This window comes from Dermatophagoides pteronyssinus, unplaced genomic scaffold, assembly GCF_027571235.1.
Source record: "Dermatophagoides pteronyssinus isolate colony J.1.1.1.1 unplaced genomic scaffold, Derpt_VIB-CSIC_2022.12 sq0002, whole genome shotgun sequence".
NCBI lineage: Eukaryota > Metazoa > Arthropoda > Arachnida > Sarcoptiformes > Pyroglyphidae > Dermatophagoides > Dermatophagoides pteronyssinus.
This window is the reverse complement of record NW_027461526.1, coordinates 364,189-387,028: the sequence shown is the minus strand read 5'-3', so window position 1 is coordinate 387,028 and position 22,840 is coordinate 364,189. Positions and strand designations below refer to the sequence as shown.

At 27.9% G+C, this 22,840-nt stretch overlaps 3 protein-coding genes and 1 long non-coding RNA gene across 4 annotated transcripts; 2 read left to right on the top strand and 2 right to left on the bottom strand.

The window, feature by feature from the left end:
- The first annotated feature begins 285 nt into the window (after positions 1-285).
- On the top strand, positions 286-20,003 carry LOC113797341 (uncharacterized). Its single transcript, XM_027347698.2, has 7 exons — positions 286-1,555; positions 1,958-2,695; positions 7,660-8,341; positions 17,348-17,788; positions 17,910-18,001; positions 19,271-19,495; positions 19,585-20,003. The coding sequence occupies exons 1-7, from the start codon at positions 581-583 to the stop codon at positions 19,861-19,863; spliced, it is 3,432 nt and encodes a 1,143-aa protein (XP_027203499.2). The 5' UTR covers positions 286-580; the 3' UTR covers positions 19,864-20,003.
- LOC113797340 (peptidase 1-like) lies at positions 5,326-6,918 on the bottom strand. Its single transcript, XM_027347697.2, has 5 exons — positions 6,712-6,918; positions 6,467-6,592; positions 5,934-6,329; positions 5,695-5,864; positions 5,326-5,623 (listed from the first exon to the last, which is right to left on the bottom strand). Exons 1-5 carry the CDS (start codon positions 6,901-6,903, stop codon positions 5,413-5,415), a joined length of 1,095 nt encoding a protein of 364 aa, XP_027203498.2. The 5' UTR covers positions 6,904-6,918; the 3' UTR covers positions 5,326-5,412.
- On the top strand, positions 10,695-11,902 carry LOC142646321 (uncharacterized). The gene is made up of 3 exons (XR_012847275.1): positions 10,695-11,333; positions 11,385-11,446; positions 11,506-11,902. It is a non-coding gene; the product is annotated as an uncharacterized LOC142646321 (long non-coding RNA).
- Positions 19,976-21,599, bottom strand: LOC113797404 (aminomethyltransferase, mitochondrial). The gene has a single exon (XM_027347771.2). It carries the CDS (start codon positions 21,441-21,443, stop codon positions 20,196-20,198), a length of 1,248 nt encoding a protein of 415 aa, XP_027203572.1. The 5' UTR covers positions 21,444-21,599; the 3' UTR covers positions 19,976-20,195.
- Between the last annotated feature and the right edge of the window lie 1,241 nt (positions 21,600-22,840).

Here is a 22,840-nt window from a genome sequence, read left to right as displayed (position 1 = left end):
CGGATATACACAACAAAATTCTTATTCGTTAGTCGATTTAGCTTTTTTTCGCATATATCTGATCTGTATTTTTATGTATGCATGGTTGTACACTTTACAGCTATAAAAAAAAACTGAAAATTTTGTTTTGTTCCAATTGCACATTAACGAATACGAAAGTGCATAGTTTTTTGTTTCCGAACAACGTCACCTGCGCGCGTTTCATATCAAATACAAACAAAAAAAGCCATTGATTCCAATGATGATGATGGTCTGTTCCTAAATGTCTGTCTGTTTTTTTGGATCGTCGTGGATCGCGCGTTGATTTGTAGCAGAAGGCACAAACACTTTTGCACATCGATCCAAAGACCATCGACACATACAATAACATTTTTCATTCTCGATTCTCAAATGTGTATAAAATGTATTTGTATGTTTAGTCATCACTTTAGTTTGAATTTTCCTTTCTTTCATGAAAATTTCAATTGGAATATATTTTTGCGGCCTTTAAATTTTTTTCAACAAAAAAAAAAAAAATGTTATTTTGTTTTGTCAATCACTTGATTGATTTTTAATTGTTTTTTTTTCACATTTGAACAAGATGTTGATTGATAGTAATAATCATCGATATCATTATCAACAACAACAACAACAACATCAACATCATCATGTTGTTAATGATGATCATCAATTAATGGATTGTCAACAACAACAACAACAACAAGATGATAATGATGATGATGATCAATTTATTAGAAATTTGGATAAAAATTCATATCATCAACAACAACAACAACAATATGGAAAATCATTCAATGGTGTTAATAACAATCGAATGCAACAACAACAACAACAACAGAATTCAACAACAATTCGTTCACAAACATTACCAAACAGAAAAATTAATAACAATAATAACTGTGATGTAAAATTTGTTAATAATCGAGCTAGTTTTAATGAGAATCATCATCATCATCATCATCATAATCATAATCATTATAATCAACAACAACAACAACAACGAAAATGTTCTTCCAATTCTGATGTGATTATACGAAAACAACAACAACAACAATCTATGACAAATGTAAACAATTCATTGATAATGGCTCCTGTGACAAATAATATGATGAAATTATCATCATCATCATCAACAACAGCGACAACAACAACAACTAATACAGCTACACAATTACAAAATTCTTTACTAGAACAACAACAACAATGTACGATCAATTCAACAATGACCATACGACGTTTATTACAATTATATGAATTAGGTGAATATTGTGAAGCAGCAAATATTATATCAAGATTGCCATATGTAACATTTCGTTCGGTTGTACTTGATCTTCCTGTTGATGTATTTGTTGAAGCAATACCATCATCATTACCAATATTGGATGCATTGTATGCAAAAGTTTTCTTTTCTGGTCGTGATCTATTAGCATTTGGTTTCAAATTTTTACATCCGGAAAATGTTGTATCAAATATGATACGTATGTTTGCAATATGTGATGTTTATTCACATCCAACCAGTCAAGAATCGATCTCAATTTGTAAAAAACTTTTAAAGGTAAGTCAATTTTTATTCATTTATTTGTTATTTCGCAACATATAGCACATTCCATTTGATTCCATTTATATCATATATAAATGGATGCAAACAAACAACAAAAAAAAATCGATTATTGAAAGGTAATTTACATTTAATCAATAAATGTGAAAGCAAACAAAAAAAAATCTGAAGTGTGACTATCGATTTTCAAGCTATATTTGGGGTTTTTTTTCTTGGAATGATAAGAATATATAGTGAATTGTTAATTAGTTATGATGATGGTGTATGGGTGTCATTAATCACATGTTTCACTATTTCATGGAATTTCGATTGACTTTTTTTTCTTCTTCTTGCTTGCTGGTTGATATTAATGTATTTTCTTTTTATTCTTTGTTTTTGGTTTTTGTTTTTGTTTCTAAGGTTATTCTTATCGCCGATCCTAGTCTACGTAAACAGCTGCTAATCAAAAAAGCATTGATCGATCGTGCTGTTGAAGGTATGGGTCATCATGGTCTTGTTGGTACTTCAAATGATGCTTTGATGAATTTACATGAAGCATTACGTTTAGAATTCGAAAGAGTTATACAACAATATAAGGGTGCTATTGCTAAAATTGATGAACTATCAGCAACAAATAAAAATGGTAAAGATGGTGGTCCAATAACACGATCATTATCACAAGGACCAGCACCAACATTTAGTTCACATCAACGTCTTTTATCATTAAAACAAGAAGAAATTCAAGATAGATTGAATAAAAATCGATCATTATTATGTGCATTAGAGCCTTGTTTTCGTACTAATCATTCATTACAGATATTACTTGCTATTCTACAGAAACGTATCGATTATGATAAAGAAACATTATTTCAATTTGGACAATTAAGTCGAGAATATTCAACATCATCATCATCATCATCAAATGGTTCTTCTAATGTTGTTGTCGGTTCTTCTTCTTCTACATCATCTTCTTCTTCATCATCATCATCGTCATCATCATCATTGTCGTCAAGTAATAATCATAATCATAATCAAAATTCAACAATGACAAACTTTCGTAATAATCATCATAAGTCTCGTACATTACTTTCAAATCAATTTGAACGTGATTCGGTTGTTGCACCAGTTTTAATGCGATTCTCTCATGGCTGTAACCAGGTTTGTTGCAAATGTTTTTTTTTCTTCTCTGGATCTGTATTTTATTATTAGTTTTTTTCGATTCGTTCACTGTATCTGTTTTGTGTGTGTGTTTGTGTTTTGAAGCCTACCCGTCAAGTACGTCCGTCCGTCAGTCATTCATAGGTCGGTCGGTTAATATTTTGGGATAATAACGGTAATGTGCGTGAGAAAGAATGGCACAAACACACACACACATAATCATCAAACTAAACCAAATAACAAAAAAAAAAATCATCCAGAATAGACTCGACCAACTAAAATTCGATTCCAAAACTTGTTTGTTTGTTTCCCTCCTTCCAAGCTTTATATTTCATATACCACATACAAACACACCCAGTAAAAAATGTGATCGAAAAAAAATGGTAAAAGTATAGTCCAGGTCAAAATCTTTTTTTTTTTTTTTGAAATTTTCAAGGAAGTTGATAAATGAGTCATTTCAGTAGAATTTTTCGAATAGAAAAACTTTGACAATATTCACACACAGTCAGTATTTTTTTTTTTTTTGCTTTTCGAAACGATATTCTTTGTGTAATGGTATCACCACAACAACGAAATATTTTTTTTTCGGTAAAACATTAGGTGATACACCGACTACACAAACACACACACACACACACATTTACCGAGCTGCCTATACAGATTTATATAGTAAAAAATTGAGGTGAGCAACGAATGAATGAATGAATGAATTCACATAGGAAAAAAAAATACTTTTATTGAATAAAATTCTTCCCTTTATTAATTATATGATCATTCATTTATGAATTAACCAAGAAAAAAAAATGGGAAGCCAATAAAAAAAATCATCATCAGAATTTTAGTTGCAGAATTCAGTTCCAGAATTGTTTCAAACATTCAGATCAGTGAATTTAGTTCATTTTGTTTCCGGTTGTTGATTTGATAATTTTCTTTCGGAATTATATTTCATTGTGGATATTTGGAAAAAAAATGACAAATGATCGACCGATTACGAATCCAACAAAGATCATTAAATTATGAAAACAAAGAATATTCTGGTCATCACTATGGTTATTGGGATTGAAACAATAATAACAAAAACAAAAACAACAATAAAAAAAATGACAACAACAAACGCAATACAAACCTGGCAGCCAAAAAAAAAAAATTATTTTAATTCTGTTTAGATTCACTGACTGTTGTTGATGATGATTGTTATATGTCAATGCTGATGATTATTCTTCTTCTTCGTTTTTCCCTCCTCCATCCATGAACCCCCCACATACAAACAAGAATTTTATTTCATTTCATTCAGTTATTGTGTGTGTGTGGGTTACTTATTACTTATTATTATTATTATTATGAAACGAATAACCATCACGAATAATAATCAGTGTGTGTGTGTAGTATAAAGGAAAGAATTATGTTTCATACTGACACACACACACATACTTGACAGAAGACAAACTACCATGTGTATATGTCACACCCATAGTCAAGATATTCAAGAATTCAAGTCATGAAAAAAATACAGAATTTATTTTTTTTTCTTCATTCTTTTTGATGAATTTTATTCGGGATTTTGGTTTTTTCTCTTTCTATCCACCGCCGCCACCACCACCACTCCTCCTTTGTTCAGTTTTCTCTCATTTTTTTTTTTGTTTCGGGTTTATTCGCAAATAATAATTCTCTTTGTTGAAACGGTAAAATTCATAATAATAATAATTCTTGATCCACAAACAAACATTTATTACGTAAAAAAGAGTCCCTCGCACACACACACACACACACAAACATAATTTTCGTCAATTACTTATAGTGGTGGTGGTGGACAATCAATCGATTATTTAGACAGGAATGAAACAACCAACGAAAACTATCATTATTGATCATTGATTAATTGCATTGGAATTTTAATATGAAACAAAATAAAAAAACTTTTCATTTAGTTTGTTATTATTATTTTCAAATTATCAAATATGTTTGTCTTTTTTTTTGGATCGATTGATTTGTTGTTCCATTCAAAACAAAACGAAAAATTTGTTTAGTTTGATAATCATTACAATGATAATAATTATTATTTTGTTTGATGAAACAAACAAACAAACAAACAAACAGCTGTTCAATTCACATTTGATGACAATGTCATCACATCATAATGATGATAATGATGATTATGTGATATGTAGACAAACAATTAGAATCAAAAATTTTTTTTCGGCCACCCAAAAATAGCCTTCAATGGATAATTTCCCAAATGAATGAACAGGTGCAATTTGCCGAATGATGAATGATGATGAAATCATGATGTTTTTTTTCATTTTTCATTGATTAATTTAAAAAAGCAAGAGTTTGATAAGGAAAAGATAAAAATCTCGTTTGTTCATTGAAGGTTTTTTTTCTTATTTCACTTCCATTTTTTTCCTAATTATTTCCATTGAAAAAAAATGAAATTGTTAAAATTAAGTTTTAATTGTTTCACTACTAAACACACACCTACACTTAATAGTCAATGATGATGATGATGATGATTGTTAATTTTATTGGGATAATTATCATCTGTGGTCTCACATACACACATCTGTTACATATTTATCATTGAAACGTTTTTTTATTGGTAATCGATATGTATCAACTGATTACCTGTTGCCTTTCGTTTTGTTTTAAAAAAAGATTTAAAATTTTTATTTAATAAAATTAAAAAATTTTTGAGAAAAAATAAATAAATTTTTAATCAACTAAATAGTGACAACATGTGGAAAACTTTCAATACCAAAAAGATTTTTATTCATTTCAATATAACCATAACCATTATCACCCCAACCTGTACCCCAACTATTACGCATAATCCAATATTCAATACCATTGTTATCTAATCCCCAACCAACAATATTTACTTCATGAACATTTAATTCTTGTCCTAAATCTTCACGTAATATTGATTTTCCACTATTTAAAAGAAAAAAAATGAATGAATGAATGAATTCAATTCAATTGAATTGATAAATATTCATACATACTTGTAAAGAAAAAAAGGTTGACTATTTTTGATAATAATCTGTACCGGAATTGCTGTTCGATAATTGACCAATGCTTGTTTAATTTCTTCAGTATGATTACCATTATAAATTAGACACCAATTTTTTATATGATATCTTTTGCCTATTTTTGGCAATTCACATTTTTGTGTCTATATGTAGGGGAAAACAAAAAAAAAATACTTAATATTCATTTTTTTTATAGTGATAATTTATCATACAATTCTTTCATAGGGATAAGATTTATCAGTTAAAACACCATGTTTTAATACATAATCTAAAGCTAAAAATATATAACCACCATTACAACCATCATTTTCAGTTTGACAATCAATTAATTCTTGTATAGATAATTCTGTTATATTTTGTCCAGAAGCTAAATAAGCCGATTCAACAGCTGCTAATGCTGCAAATGCCCAACATGAACTACATCCACCTTGTTGATAAATTTTCGATAATGTTTTCAATTTTCTTAGATCAAATTCTTTGGGAAAATTTTTTGGTAAAAATTCATTACAATGTGTTAAATTTTTTGGATCAACATATTTAGGCATATTGGCATCCATAACAAAATCATCATATTTGATCAGATATTTATTACGAAATTCTTCATTTGACTTTTTAAAAAAAAGAAAAGAAGAGAACATATTAAATTAATGAAATGATGATGATGATGATGATGATTTTTTTTTCTTTCTAAATAATAATAAAAACAACTACACTACACTACTATATATATACTAAAAATACAAACCAAATCGGCAAAGTGATTAATGGAAGCCATATCTTGATTAGCTTCAACATAACGTAATGATTTTTCGAAATTTATTCGGGCAACATTTTCCGCTTCAATACTTTCATAATGTTTATTGAAAATTTCCTATAAAGGGAATGGAAAAAAAAGGAACAAGAGAGAGAGAGAGAGAAAAAAATACATTTCACAAATGTTAATCATGTACATGAATCCAAATTGGCCAAATATATAAAACAATTTCATACTTTGAACTGTTCAAAAGTTTTTATCAAATCTGGACAATGTTTTGCATCGATGAAAATGTTGTTGATGTTCGATACAATGAACAATATGTTGATGATAATTGCTAAAATAAATTTCATTTTTAAAGTTAAACAATGATTGATTATATTAATCATATAAAGGTATAATGATGGTGTTAATGATTTAAATTCCATTTTATACTTTTGAACGAGAAGAAAACCAAAATGGATGTTTCCATAGTGATTTGATTGTAAATTGATTGATTTCCATATAATTTATTGTTGTTTTTGGTTCTCAGGAAAAAAAACCCATACTTCTTTATCATTTTCGATTGTGTGTGTGTGTGTGTGTGTGTGTGTGTGTGTGATTAACATCCTGGAATCAAGTCAAGTGTGTATCACATATGTATTTTTTCTATAGGCTTTCTTAAAAAAATTAATCATCGATATCATTTGATCAATGAATTTTTCAAACAAGGTTAACAACAACAAAAAAAAAAATGAATTGAATTTCAAAGAATTAATTGATTTCAATTCAATTGAATTTTTTTTTGTTGTTGTTGTTGTTGTACAGTTTGATTTAATCTAGTAATCTTTTTTTTTGGATGGAACCATAAAATAAAATTTGATGACACTTTTGTAATTTCAATCGAATTCCAGTTTTTTTCTCTCCCCAAATCACCTTCCATCGATGGTCGATTGGTTTTGCCGATCAAATAAATGATGATGCCATTCAAAATGTCAAAATCAAACTTCCTATTTGTTTTTACTATCCACCAATTTAACATATATCTAAGATGACAATTGAAAATAAAGTCAAAAACATACACGAAAACAACAACAGTGACCATAACCGTATAAATGATTTTTTTGTTTGTTTTTCTTTCATTTTCAATTTCATTGTTTTTTATTCATTGTTTTCACTCTCTCTTTTCTTTTCTGACATGATAGGTACTCAATCTTCTTAAAGAAATTCAACATGAAAATGGAACAATTGAAAATGTTGAAAATGTTGTTGTTGTTGAACAACAACAACAACAACATCGACAAATATCAATGACATCTCAATGTCCAACATCATCAACAACAACAACATTTACTTTGGCTACCGGTAATAATAATAATAATAATAAGGTTAATAATGAAATTCAGCCAACAAAAATGAATACAAAATCTTTATCACCATCATCATCATCATCATCTTGTTGTTCATCGACATCAATTCCATGTACAGGCAACAACAACAATATATTACACCAACAACAACAACAACAACAAATGATGATTGATTGTACAAATGTCAATGATGATACAACTGTTCTTCATCATCATCATCATCATCAACAACAACAAAATTTTTCCAATCAATCAACAATATCAGCACCACCACCACCACCACCACCACAAGCACCAACAATGATGGTTGCAACGGATGATTCTTCCGATATTTCTGGTTATCATTCTGATTCGGATATGTCACCAATAAATACTCAATCACCATTGGCTAGTAATAATAATCGATTAAATATCAAAAACAACAATAATAATAATAATAAAATTTCAACAACAACAATGATGATGATGACAACAGCAACGGAAAATTCCTATATTTTACCTCATTCATCAAAATCAAGTAAGTAATGTTATGTTTTGACAAAAAAAAAAAAAAATTATCTGGACAAAGTAAAGAGGGAAAAAAAATGAAGAATATTCTAGCTTTTGCGTATCTTCTTTCAGAATTTCATCCTGATTCGTTATGTTAACCAACCTGGTCAACAAGATATATACCCAACATTAACATAGGTAACACAAGATGATTTGTTTGCAGATGATGATGATGATGATTTTTTTTTACTTTCGGTTCGTTTGAATGAATATTTTTTCTACTTTTATTTTTTGTTTTCTTCTTATATTCATCATCATCATCATAAGCTGAAATACTGATTGCCGTTGATAATGTTGTGATAACTTTTTCTTCTTCTTCTTCATACTAATTAGCATCATATAACTAATCAGAGAAGAAAAAAAGAACCTAGGCTAGTTTCTAAACTTATTGCCTGGATTTTTTTTGTTTGTTTGTTTGTTTCTGGGAAAAAAATCGGTAAAAATTTGCCAAAGCAAAAAAAAACATAGAAAAAAAATGAAATGAAATAAACTATCGATGTTTGGCCAACTATAAAGCAAGTTGATGCAAGTAAATATAATCAACAACAAAAAAAAAAATCCATTCGCGTATAAAAAAAAATGAACCTTTAGTCAATGGAGAATTGATGCCAATGTTCCATTTGGTGTATATAACATACACAGACACACACACACACATGCCCTCCATTTTTTTTCATAAAAATTCTGGATAAGACTGGCAGTGTATGGCATTAAGCTCATTAATTATAAATTTGTTGTTTATGTTGCATGATGATAATAATAATAATAATATTAATAATGATGATGATGATGATAATGATGACGATGATGATGATGATGATGATGATGAAAATTGTAGAATGTTAAATGACTTTCACACGAAAGGGTTAACGCGTGTCCGCATTTCATTATTGAATTAAAATGTTTTTTTTTTTAATTTTTTTCACATATTCCACCATCATTATATGTTTCAAGTATCGATTTTCTTGATTGTTAACTAATCCAAAATAGGATTATTCAAATTATTCAAATTCTGAAAATCGTAATAGAAATAAAAAAACATCATGATTGAAATTGAAATGAAAAGAATAAAAACTGATGATGATCGTATTATGTATATGTTACGGCTGTGTCCAACTGTATATAACTCACCCATATATTTGGATGACTTACTTATTTGACTTATTTCTTTACCCAGTTTTTTTTACTTCTTTACCCAAACTCTTATCTCGTTTATTCATATCATCATTCTTTTTTTTCCAGTCATTGAATGAGAAATTGATTCGATCGTTTTTTTGGCTAGATTCTTTTACACTCTCTCTCTCTCACACACACACAGTGTGTGTTGATCTTGAAAAAATATCCATTATTCATTACAATGAAAAAAAGAAAAATAATAGTATTATATAACACACATACATACTGAAGTAAATGATAGTATACTTTCACTTACTATGTTTATAACTGATTTAATCAAATTGATTCTCGTTTCAGTTTTTTTTTCTTTCTTCATTTTCTTTCCCGTTCTGATTCTGTATTCTTTATTATCACTCAGTGAAAATAGGAAATGTATTCATTCATTCATTCTTGTATTTGAGTAGAATATAATTTTCAATTGTCTTTCGACACCTGCAAAAATAAAGAAATAATAAAAAAAAGTATGTGATTGGGATTTTGGCGTTCACTATCTTTTTTCCCTTTGTTTTGTTGTTGTTGTTTTGTTTCACTTGAGTATGAAAAAGGAGAAAATCCAAATCAAAAACAGTTCGTGACTTGTTTTGCCTGAAATAAATAAACTTATTATAGAGATGAAGAAGAAAACAATTTTCTTCAATTCGATTTTTGTTTTCTTATTGTTTTTTTTTTCTTCTAGATTCTGTCGATTCTGGTAGTGTTTCGTTTTTTTCCCAAAAAAAGCTGTCAATTTCCATTCGATTATCATCAAAAGATATAGATGAATGTTATGTTGAAAAAGATCTGTTGGTAATCTATTTCTTTTAACACCTAGAAAAAAAAGGAATTTTGTTGTTTTTTTAAAACAAAATTTAACAATTTTTCAATTTTCTTCGTTTTCATCAACAACGGAAACAAAAATCCTTAATTTGTTCGACGCAAAAATGGTCACGATTTTTCTTCGGATTTGTTTGATTTTTTTTTTCACTTAAATTCAATCAATTAATGACAATATCAAACAAACAACAAAAAATCAATACCGAAGAAAATTGTATCAAAAATATTTATTTGATGATAAACTAGAAAAAAACAAAGCAAAATATGTTTCTCAAAATAATAAGTCCAAGGAAAATGGCTTTTTTCTGTTTAAATAACACATACTGTCTCTACCCAGGCAGAAATTTGTCTCTTAAAAAACAGTTCTAAACTGTATAACTATTGAAAACTCTTAAAAAAATATTACGATTTTGAATTTTTATTAAAAAACTATGAAAATTTAAAACTGTTAAAAAGTTATTATCAAAGTCAGTTCTTTTTATGCACAGTCACATATTTCATGAATTATACAAAATAAAATTGCACGTGGAAAGTTTTTTCATGCTCGCATCAAATATTGAAAATTTTTCTAAGTCAGAATTTAACTTGTAAAAATTTTCAAAATCAAAATTGAAATTAAAAAATTCTTTTAATCGGAATTCAAATTGAATAATTCTTTGAATACGAATCCATCGTGATGAATTTTCAAACTTGAATCCGAATTCCAACTGAAAATTTTTCAAGTCCAATTTCAACTCTGAAAAATTTTTCAAAGTCCGATTTCGACATAGAAAATTTCTCCAAGTTCGACTTCAACTTATAAAATTTTTCTAAGCCAAAGTCGGACTTGGAAAATTATCATTATTTGTTTGATGTCCGAGAATACATGACAATTGGCTGTTCTGTTATAAGTCCCTTTTCCGCTTATGTTCTTTATGGCCATTAATCAATCTGTTTTGAATGGGTGATATCTTTAATTTTTATGCCATTAAGTAAGTAAAAATGCTATGTTGTTCACAATACTCAATCTCTTTTTGCCCAAGTTTCAGTATTCTGTCCAATAATCCATGTCGAATCATTTACAAAACAATCAAAAACAATACAGGTATAAATCTAAGAATGAATGAATTTTCTTCGTTTGCTAATACAATTTTTAATCTTCAGCTAAATTCAAAACTTATCATCAAATTTTATATCGGAAACAAATTACAATCCAAATGATGAGATACAGAAAGCTTTTCTGACTGATAATGGATTCAACTCATTGTTTGCAATAATCGGAAAAAGTGGTCAAGGAATTGGGGCAAATGCATTAAGATGGGCATGAAATTGTCTATAATCAAAAAGAATATGAACAATTCACTCGATTGATTGAAACAATATTTGAAAATATTTGGCTACAGAAAAAGCTAACATTTTGTGAGCGTTGGATTTAGATGATATTGAGAGCCAATGTTGAATCGAAAAGTCAATTTTGTTAATTACTGTATTTTTTGAATTGTACAATTTTATTATGATTTTTTTGATTTAAAAATAAAAATTGATATTCTTAACCGATCAATTAGCTTGAATAATTAATTAAGAATCAAGGGATTTCAATTTTGGACCGGTAAAACCCCCATTTCGGTTCATTCGGAAAACTCTTAAAAAACAGTTTTAAACTTCGAAAAATCGTGCGTTTTTTAAGACTCTGAGAATGGTGTTTTAAGAGTTAACGATTTACTGTTCTGTGACTGTTTTTCAAGAGAAAAATTTCTGCCAGGGTATGATGGTATATCATTATGATGTGTTCTGTCGAAGCAAACAACAACCAAAAGAACGAAATTGTCAATTTTGATCATCAATAATTTTTCTTTCATCATCGTTTTTATTATTATTATTGTTACGGATCATTTCGTTGCAAACATTCATTTTTTCATTTCCATCATTTTACCTACTTTGATGGCTGGCTGGCTTTCTGTCTATAATGAATTACAGTTTTGCAAAAATTGTTGTTTTTTTCTACTTGAGAAAAGAGAAAATCTTTTTTTTTCTGTTGGATACATTTCATTTGGTTATTATTAGCATCATCATCATCATCATTATTAATATCCATTTTTTTATTACCGATCAACGAAAAAATAAAAACGATATTAACCAAATATTAGATGGATAAATGGTAATGGTAATGCATAAGCAGCAACCTGGAAAAAAATGGATATTGTGAATATGCAATTGCAATAATAGGCTTTATCTCATTTTTGGGCAAAAGAATTTTGTTTGTTCATTTTTATATTCATTCATTTTGAATACCGGTACATGATTTTTTCTCTCTCTTGCCTATCATTCATTCCTTTTTGATTCTTTTCAAAGAATTTATTTCATTCCAAGTTGATTTCACTGATGGCAATTATCTATAATCCATAAAAAATGAAACTACATACACTTTTTTTAATGGCAAAATTATGATGAATATTTTAATATGTTTTTTTTGCTGTTGGTTGGTTGTGACAGGTAAAAATTTAATACTGATTTTTTTTGGCTTGCCTACTGGCTTGATTTCTTCATTTTTTTTGGGTTACCTTGCTTGCTTCCACCAAAAACAGAATATAATTCATAATTCATTCATATGACATTTTTGTTTCATTTGCAAAGAACTATCAATGATGACATATATGGGAATCCGATTCAAAAAAAAAAAAAAAGAAAAGAAAAAATGTTAAATGATGATGATGATGATCTATGTATTTTCTATATAAATAACACACCAAAAAATACAAATTTCCTGAATGTTAAATCACACACACAGACAATCATGTACATGATGATGTTGTCTGTACATTCATACATTTTCGATCGATCATTTCCTTATTTCTCTCTCTCCTATTTCATCATTAATTCATTCATATTTCATTTGTATGTGTTTTTTTAATATTTCGTTGGTTTTATATTGGATTCATTCATTTATTTTTTTTTTTTGCAGTCGGGAAATCCTTGAAATTCCGGATTTGAATGTATTTTATTTTGATTCTATGACATCTATGATGTTATGTGCATAAGTTGTGAATACACATACACACACAATCTTTTCACGTGACATTTCATTTCACAAATAACACGCGTATTTTCCATTAATAATTTTTTTTTTTGTTTTGGATAAACATATTATGTATATCGAATAATAATAATAATTGAAAATGGATCTATTAATTGGAATGTTATGTTATGTTTTATCATCATCATCAAACAACAACAACATCAACAACAATAACGAGAAAACATCATCATCATCATTTTTTTCAGGGGCCATCCATACCAAAATGATGATAGTGATGAATTTATTTATATAATATATTGCATTCAGTGGTATGCCAGAATATTCTAGGGTTATTATCAAAGCGAAATGAAATTTCTCATTTTTCTTCCATATGTTTTACAGGCGAGACTATTTGGTTGTCTCTTTGTCCAATGAAAGTGTGTTCAACAAAAAAAAACTTTCTGGTTTCCTTTTTCTATTTTTTTTTCTGGGAACAATATTTCGATTTTTTTTCTCACACACACTGTACTACCGTATTTTTTTTTCAAAAAACATCCAATGTTGTTTAAATAAAAATCGGTTGTCGGTTGGTTGGTTGGTTGTAAGCGATTGAATAATGCTTTTTTTTCTTTTGCTTCGGTTGCTGTATCTTGTGTAAGTTTAGATTCTTTCATCATTCATTCATTCATTCACTTACTTACTTTCTATGTTTGTGTTTGAGTATATGTGTTTAAAAGATTTTTCTTTCTTATTTTCGGTACATTGCGGTTGTTGTTGTCAATATTTGGTTATTATTGTTCATTCTGCACCCCAAAAAACCATACCCGCATGAATTTTTGGAACAGGGTGAAAAATTTAAATATAGTTACTAACAAAAGCTAATCGTTTTTTTTTGTGAAGTCAATTTGAAGTAAATTATTTACTCAAATTAGTTTTCTTTTTTGGTTGTTGTTGTCGTTATCATCATCATCATTATCAATAAATGACATATATAAGAATAATTTGCATATTCTTCAATTTTCTTTCTTTCTATCGTTTTTTTTGCTAATAATGATTTAAGAGAAAAATAAATAAATAAATAACTGAAAATAATCATCATCATTATCAGAATGATCATTACATCAGGTTAAATTAGCGACAGATAGAGAGAGAAAGATGGAAATTAACATTCAATATAATTGAACAACGACAACAACAAATTAACTTTGAGATTCAATTCTAGAAAGTAAAGCATTGTTATTTTTTTATGATTGCTTAATATACGGAAATGATGACAATATTATTACATAATCTTATTGAAAAAAAGTTGTCTTTTTTTAAATGATTCATTAATTTGAAATTCAATCAAATAATGATTATGATGATGACGACAATCAAATGCTTCAAGTTTTCAAGAACAAAATGATTTTTTGAAAACAAACAAACAATCAGAATTCAGTTTTTAATCACCAACGAATGAATTTGGTCATCCACCAAAAACCATAACATAACATTGATAGACATTCAATGTGCATTTAGATGGAACAACAATGTTTTATTGTAATAATAATTCCCTTGACGAAACTAAGTCAGTCAGTTAGTTGAATTTACTTTTTTTCAACGGTATTTGAAAAACTTAACAACAACAACAACAACGAAAATACTTTGAAAAACAAGCCAGTTGTTTTATGTTTTTTTTTGTGAAAATTTCACTTTTTTAAAGTGAAAAAAAACTTAAACGAAACAAATTCAAGGAGCCCAAGGAAAATAATAGGAGAAACAAAAAAATCGGTTTCTCTCTCTCTCACTCTCATTCTTTCGGTGTTTAACACTACCGTTATTTTTGTTTTTTTTCTCGACAAAAGTCTCACTGCAAAAATACTGATAAGAGATGTTGATGATGATGATGGCGCCCGGTGATGATCAACACTTCATACACACACCAACACAAAGAAGTTAAATGAAACACAGAAGTTTGCCTGTGTAAAAAGTAAATGAGGGTTGAAAAAAAAGTAACGAAAGAAAACAGAAAATGATCAGTGATTTATTAGGTAATGATGAATACTATTTTTACACTATAAGGTCCAAAAAAAAGAAAAAAATTCTCTGTGTTACCGTTTATGTTTTTTTCCTGTCCATTTATTTTCATTGAATGTCGATGATGTATGATGATATTTTGTTGATGATGATGATGATGTATAGTTAATATCCCCAGAAAGAAAAAATAATAAATAATATACGTTTGCTGCTGTTGTTTTTTGCTTTTTTTTTTTTTTGGTTATTATCATCATCGTATAATGTTATGAAATTTTTCTATTTTCTATTTTTGTTATCAAGATCAATTTTATCAATAAAAATAGCAGCAGCAGCAGCAAACAAATTGTTTCAATTTTTTGTAAAGGTATTTTCATTCATGCATTCATTCATATGAATCAATTGAATTTATGATGAATCGAAAATATGCTAAATTGATTGATTCAAAATGTTTAGTTGTTTTGTTTGTTTGTCGATATTGATAATATACATTGTCTGTTTGTTTGTTTTTTGTTTTTTCAACAAACAAAAAATTCGGGTACCTTGCATTAAGAACAACACATTATTTTGGCTGCTTTTTTTTATATCAAACATAAGCCGATTATGATTTGTTTGAAAACAAAAAACAAAAACAAACAAGAAAATACTGTTATTATTATGTGTGATGACTTTTACTTTGACACTTTCAATTCTTTTTTTTCTTTTTACTGGTAATTTATTATAAATAACATCATCACTTTCTCACCCAAAGTTTATCTCTATGGCTAATTAAGATATCCATATTTGGATTTTCCAATTTTCAGAGATTTTTTCTATGGGTTTTTTTTTGCTGTTTTGCTGATGTTATTTTGGAATGACAACATCTAAATAAACAAAACAAAAAACGACAAACAAATAATAATTGAGAATTTATATTTACAATTCATTCAAGTGAATGAATGAAAATAAAATTAATCAACAAATTTTGATTGATTTTCATCATCATCTTCTTCTTGGTTGTTCGATTTGGGTAAACAAAACCAGAACAACAACAAAAAAAAGAGTTACAAAACCTAAATTGATGTTCAATGATTCTATTGAATATTGCTACATTTGTTTGTTGGATGTACCGGAAAATTATATTAGCTGATGATTTGATTCAATGTACCAAACAACAACAACAGCAAAATAATGATGTCGGTGACCAGAAAAACAAGAGAATAAATTAAATTTCCATGAGAGATAATTATATCAGAATTCTCATTTTGTCTATTTCATCATCATCAATATTTTTTTTTCATTAAAAATTTGTTTGCATTTTTCTTTCAGGGTGAAAAAAAAGAGTTGCAAAAAAAAAAACAATTGATATTTGGTTTAGTTGAATGAATAGAACAAAAACAATTTCGAAAACCAAAAAAAAAATTTGACACCATGTTTGTTTGTTTGTTTCATCAGATTAATTATCTTAATCTGATGAAGAAAGCCCTGATAAATAAATGTTTTGTCAATCTAGGAACAAAAAAAATGGAATAAAAACCCGACCATATCGTGTTCTCTGGGTCTATGTGGTTTTGTTTTTCTTTTCCTTTCTTTTCTGACAACAACATTAAATTTTTAATCTTTTTTTTCCTCACTGTTGGTCGTTTCATTTTTTTTCTCTATAAAAAAATTTGGATCGGGTTAACAACAACCAGGGAATTTGGGCAAACAAAAAAAAAACTTTCATGTTTTCAATTTTCAATTTTTTTTACTTTCTTTCTCTCCACATAATTACCATTATGATTGTTAAATGACATAATGTTGGTTGGTCTCCCTATGATGATTATTATTATTATTATGTGATGTGAATGGATTTTGTCAAACAAACAATGTTCTTGTTGATGACAAATATGATCTCTCTCTCTCTCACTCACTCTCCATTATTTATGTTTTCTAATGAATTTTTCTTCTCATTTTTTTTTGTTCATTTCATTTCATCATCAACAAATTACATTATAGAAGCTGAACAACAACAACAACCAAGTGTTGCCATAATGACTGGCCAACCGGATGGTACAACATTATTGGATGGACAAATAACAGTGAATAGCGGTGGTGGTGGCGGTCATCAATTGTGTTCATCATCAATGATGAATAATAATTGTTCAAATTCAATATGTCGTATTGAAATTGATGGAAAAACTATGGCTACTGCTGATAATAAAAATCCTAATGATACTCAAAATCATCAAAATCATAAATTACAAATAGAATTGGAATGTTCAAAAATACGTATACAAAAATTAGAACAACAACAAAAATTTTTATTGGAAAAAATTCAAATACAATCAAAACAATTATTATCATTAAGTAATTATGAATCAAAACGATTTGAAAATTTAGATCAATCTAATCAAACAAATGGTTTGATTCGTCATTATGAATATCTTTATTCACAAGGTAAATTTTGATTTGATTTGATTTTCCATTTGATTCAATCAAAATAATGATAATTTTTCTAAAAAACTACTGCTGTAACATCATGTAATCATTCTTCGTTTGTTTTTTTCTTACCAAACAGTACGTGTCGATGTGATAGATGCCTTGGATCAATTTGATGAATTAAAAGATTCAAGTGAGCTTAAAATCAAATTACTTTTCTCAATCATAGTGGTAAGTGTAATCATTTTTTTTCTTCTTTTCTTGTTGCTTTTTTTGGTTTCCAAAATGATTTTTTTTTAGTTTAGTTTAGTTTACTTGATACACAAGATTGACCATCACTTAAATAAACTTTATTTAATGTAATGATAATATTATCTTCCTCTCTCTCTCTCTCTCATTCTTGTTCACATTCAATTACACTAACTAAATCGAAAAAAGGCGGTGTATATAAAAAAAAAATCGAAAATGTTTGTTTGTTGTTGGGGGGAATTGTTCAGGATAATGGAACAGTGTGTAACGGTAAAAACAAGCATTAAAAGTCAAAAAAAAGAAGAAGGGGAAAAAATTTTTCTTTTCCCAAAAAAAAACAACAACAACAACCAAATCATCAATAGACAACAAAAAAAAATGATACGTGATCATGTTTTTAGGTTGTTTTTGTTGTTGTTGTTCTTCTATTTCTACCCAAATGATAATGATGATGGAAACTACAAGGAAGAGAAAAAAAGTAGTCATCATTACAACAAAAACAACAACAACAACAAAAAAGGTCTAATAATGATTACTATCCATTGACCATTGGTCAAAATGAACTACGATAACACCGACAACACCGACAACAACAACAAAAAACATTGGTAAAAATGATGCAAAAAAAGATATTGTGTTACTCTCACATTTACTATTTCGATTTCTTTCCTTTTTCTTGGGTTCGGGGTTCGGTAAAAATAGGAAAACGGAATTTATTTATTTATTTAATAATAATTTTTTCTCTATCCAACAGAATTGGGGAAGAAAAGGAAAAGAAAGAATGAAAGAAGGAAATGGTGACATTAATAATTCAATAGAAAAGTGTAATAATTGAATCTAATAGCCTCTATATTGATGATTTTTGTTCACTTTCCTCTCACTTTGTGTATATATGTGTATGTGTGTGTTCACTTCTTCTGAACGAAATGATATTATATCTTGATATCATGGCCCTTCGGGAATCCTGTTATCCTCCCGCAATTCTGTCTCTGTTTTTCGTAGTAAAAATAAAAATTACTCGTTTCTAATGATGAAAATTTTTTTCCGATTCATTTTTTTCTGATATTGATATCATTTTGGGTTTTTGTTGTTGCAAAATTGTTTCAACAAAAAAAAACAACAACAACAATAAACTAATTTTTTTATGTTTTTCTTCTTTTTTTTTTCTTTCTCGGTTATTTTCGGTTGGATGCACGTTTCGTTTTCGTTTACGTTTTTTTCGTATTTCTCACACGAATGATTTTTGATTAGCTTGCTCATCGATCAACTGAACAAACATTCAAAGATTTACATTTAAATCTACGAAAATTATTAAAATTATCGGAAATTACTGCCAATACTATTCAAAATGATCATAATGATGAACAACAACAACAAGAAGAATTGAAACAAATTTATTTTGATCGAATTGAATCATCGATTAATCAATACCTACGTATCACTAGTGCCTATTTTGATTTAGAGCCTAATGTTCAAGTAAGTTTTAATATTTTTTTTTTCTTCAAAATCTACCTGACCATTTTGTGACATTCTAATTGTTTTTTTTTGTTTTTTTCCAATTGTAGAATGTTTGTCAACAAATTTGGGATACATTATTTGATTATCCGTGCCTGGAAAAATGTACAGAATTAATTGATTTTATTCGTCAATGTATACAACTTTGTTGGTCATTCAATGTTCAACAAATAAATTTTCAATTAGATATTGAAACCAAATTATTTCGTCATGATTGGCATTCACGTACAATCGATTCTGATTCTGAATCCGATTTGATTAAATGTTATATATGGCCTACATTATTTCAGCATGGAATATGTGTTCACAAAGGAATTGTCATCACTTGATCACATACTCTTTCTACATCTCTTTCTCTTTTTACATCAATTTTATTGCCTCATTAAACATTCTTTCTTTCTTTCTTTCTTTTTTTTGTCATACAAAAGAAAATCAATAATATTTATTTTTTGTTTTTGTTTTCTCATCATTTATTATCGATCTTTTTTTCTCAACACGATTATAGATCAATCAATCAATCAAATTTTTTTTTTCTAAATGAACTTATTTGAGTTTTTTTTTGTCAATTCGTTTGTGTGTGTGTTTGTTTGTTTGTGTGTCTATTTTTGTACAAATGATTTAAAAAAAACAATGCATTTTGTAGCAATAAAAAACGAAAATTTTAAATATAATATTTTGAAGGTACAAATGGCATTTTACAAACATTATATTCATATAGTTTACCACGAACATCACAGAATAATGTTGTACCGATTTTTGATGATGAACTTTTTACATAACCCATTGCAATATTTTGTCCTAATGTTGGTGATGGACAACCACTAGTTGTTTTGCCAATCAAATTTTCTTCATTCATGGATGAATCTTTATAAATTTTACTACCCGAACGAACAGGTGGTCCAGATTTTGTTCCAATCAATCCGATACGTTTAATTTTCGGTTTATCTTTCAATTCTTTTAGTATAATTTCTGCACCCAAAAAATTTGCCTCTGTTCGTCGACGTTTTGCAATTGTCCAGGCTAATGTTGCCTGTATTGGTGTTGTTGTCATATTGATATCATTACCGTAAAGACAAAGACCAGCTTCCAAACGTAATGAATCTCTTGCACCTAATCCAGCTAATTTTGATACCGGTGTTTGTAATAATTTATCAGCTAAATCGACTGCCTGTCCATTTGATACTTGTATTTCGAAACCATCTTCTCCAGTATAACCACAACGAGTTAAACGTATAGGTATTCCATCGTATACAGTTTCTACACCATTCATAAATTTTAATGATTTTAAATCAATTGATTCAAGTTTTGTTTGAATTGTTTCAGCTGATTTTGGTCCTTGAAATGCCAATAAACTTTTATCGTTTAATATTTTCATATTCAAATCAGCATTTGGATTTGTTTGTAAATATTTTGCCATTTGTTCTTCAAGATGTTTTAGATCTTCTTCTGAACGTGATGCATTCGATACAATATAAAGTGAATCAGGTTTTTTACTTACAATCAAATCATCAATTATTCCACCATTAGTATTTGTATATAAGGTTAATGTTGCACCATTTATTGGTAAATTTTCAACATCAGCTACAACTAATTTTTCAAAAAATTTTATACGATCTTTACCATATAATTCAAGTTGTAACATATGTGATACATCAAACAATGATACATTTGTTCTTGTATGATGATGAGAATCACGAATCGAAAGATCATTATATGATATTGGCATCGAATATCCAGCAAATGGTACCATTTTTGCACCTTTTTCCAAATGAAATTCATATAAAGATGTTCGCTTTATTACTGCTGCTGATGACGATGATGAACATAATGTTTTTGTCAATAATGGACAAATTGATCGAATAGAATTGATTCTAATCGAAAAAATATTACGACCGGTTATAACAAACATTTATGATTGAAAAATTCCTAATTTTTTCAATAAAAAAAATGAAAAATGATTTGACACTGGTTCAATAAGAGACAGCCAATATGATTATCAAGCAATGCGACACAATTATTTCATGGCCATGATTTAGATTTTTTTTTTGAAACATTAGCTGATCATCAAATCAACCATTTATGACGATCATGATGATGGATAGTAATAGATTTAACGCAAATGAAAATTATCATTATCAACATAAAACTATTCGAATCGAAATTGATATTTTTTTTCCTATGAAAGTTAAAAAAAAAAACAACAGTAGCAGTCATCCACCATCATCATCAAAATGTATTCGATTTGATAAAATATTATCTATCTGTTTGTTTTTGGGTGATAATTATCATCAAATAAATATTATTGTTTCAAAATCAATCATAATCGCAATGAATCTATATTTTTGTTTTCATTTTTGTTTTTGAATTGACTTTTTTTTTCTTGATTAGATAATTAAATTAGCAACCAAAGAAGAAAAAAAAGAAGATACGAATAACACCTACAGTTAAAGTTTGAAAATGAGATTTTTTTTTCTTTCATTCGTATCTAAATGACCAAAATGAAGAAACATTTGAAAAAAAAGAAGAAAAAAAATCAATTAAATCAAACATTGTTCATGTTGTTGTTAAGCTCTTGAGGATCGATATATTCTTTGTAATTTTATTTTGAAAATTACAAAACAACAATTTTCAAAACACTGTTGTTGTTTTTTTGTTGGTTGTTGAATAATTCAATCACGGAATATATTTCTTTGCAGATGCAGATAATCGAAATTCTGGAAAAAAAATTCAAGAAAAATCAGATAGAATCAAGGGGAAAAATAGAGAAAATTTCCACAAAACCAACTACAAACATTGTCATTGAATAGAAACAAAAACAAAAACAAAAACAAGTCAAAATTGAATTATAGTGAAAATCGTTATTTATTTATTTTCTTTGGATTGTGAAACATAAACAACAACAAAAAAAAAAAGATATTCAGGAACCAACCAAATCAATAATGGTGAATTACATGTTCCTCCGAGAAATGAACGTCTTTCTTTCTTTTTTTGTTGTTGAAAAATTGGAAAAAAAAATTAATTAAATTAACATTTTTTTGTATAGTCAAATGAAATTTGATTTTTTTTGACCAAAAATATCAATTTAAAACGTTTGATCGTTGTTGATGTAAGAGAATTTTATCATTACCGATGCACGTATCACACATCCTCATCATCATTATCTCAAAAGAATTTGATAGAATCCGATCAACAAAAGAAGAAAAGAAAAAAAAGAAAAAAAAATGATTTGTCAAACTTTTTTTCGTCGTTATAAACTACAGAGAAAAATTCATTGGATAATGATTTTATTTAGTAGGAAAAAAAATG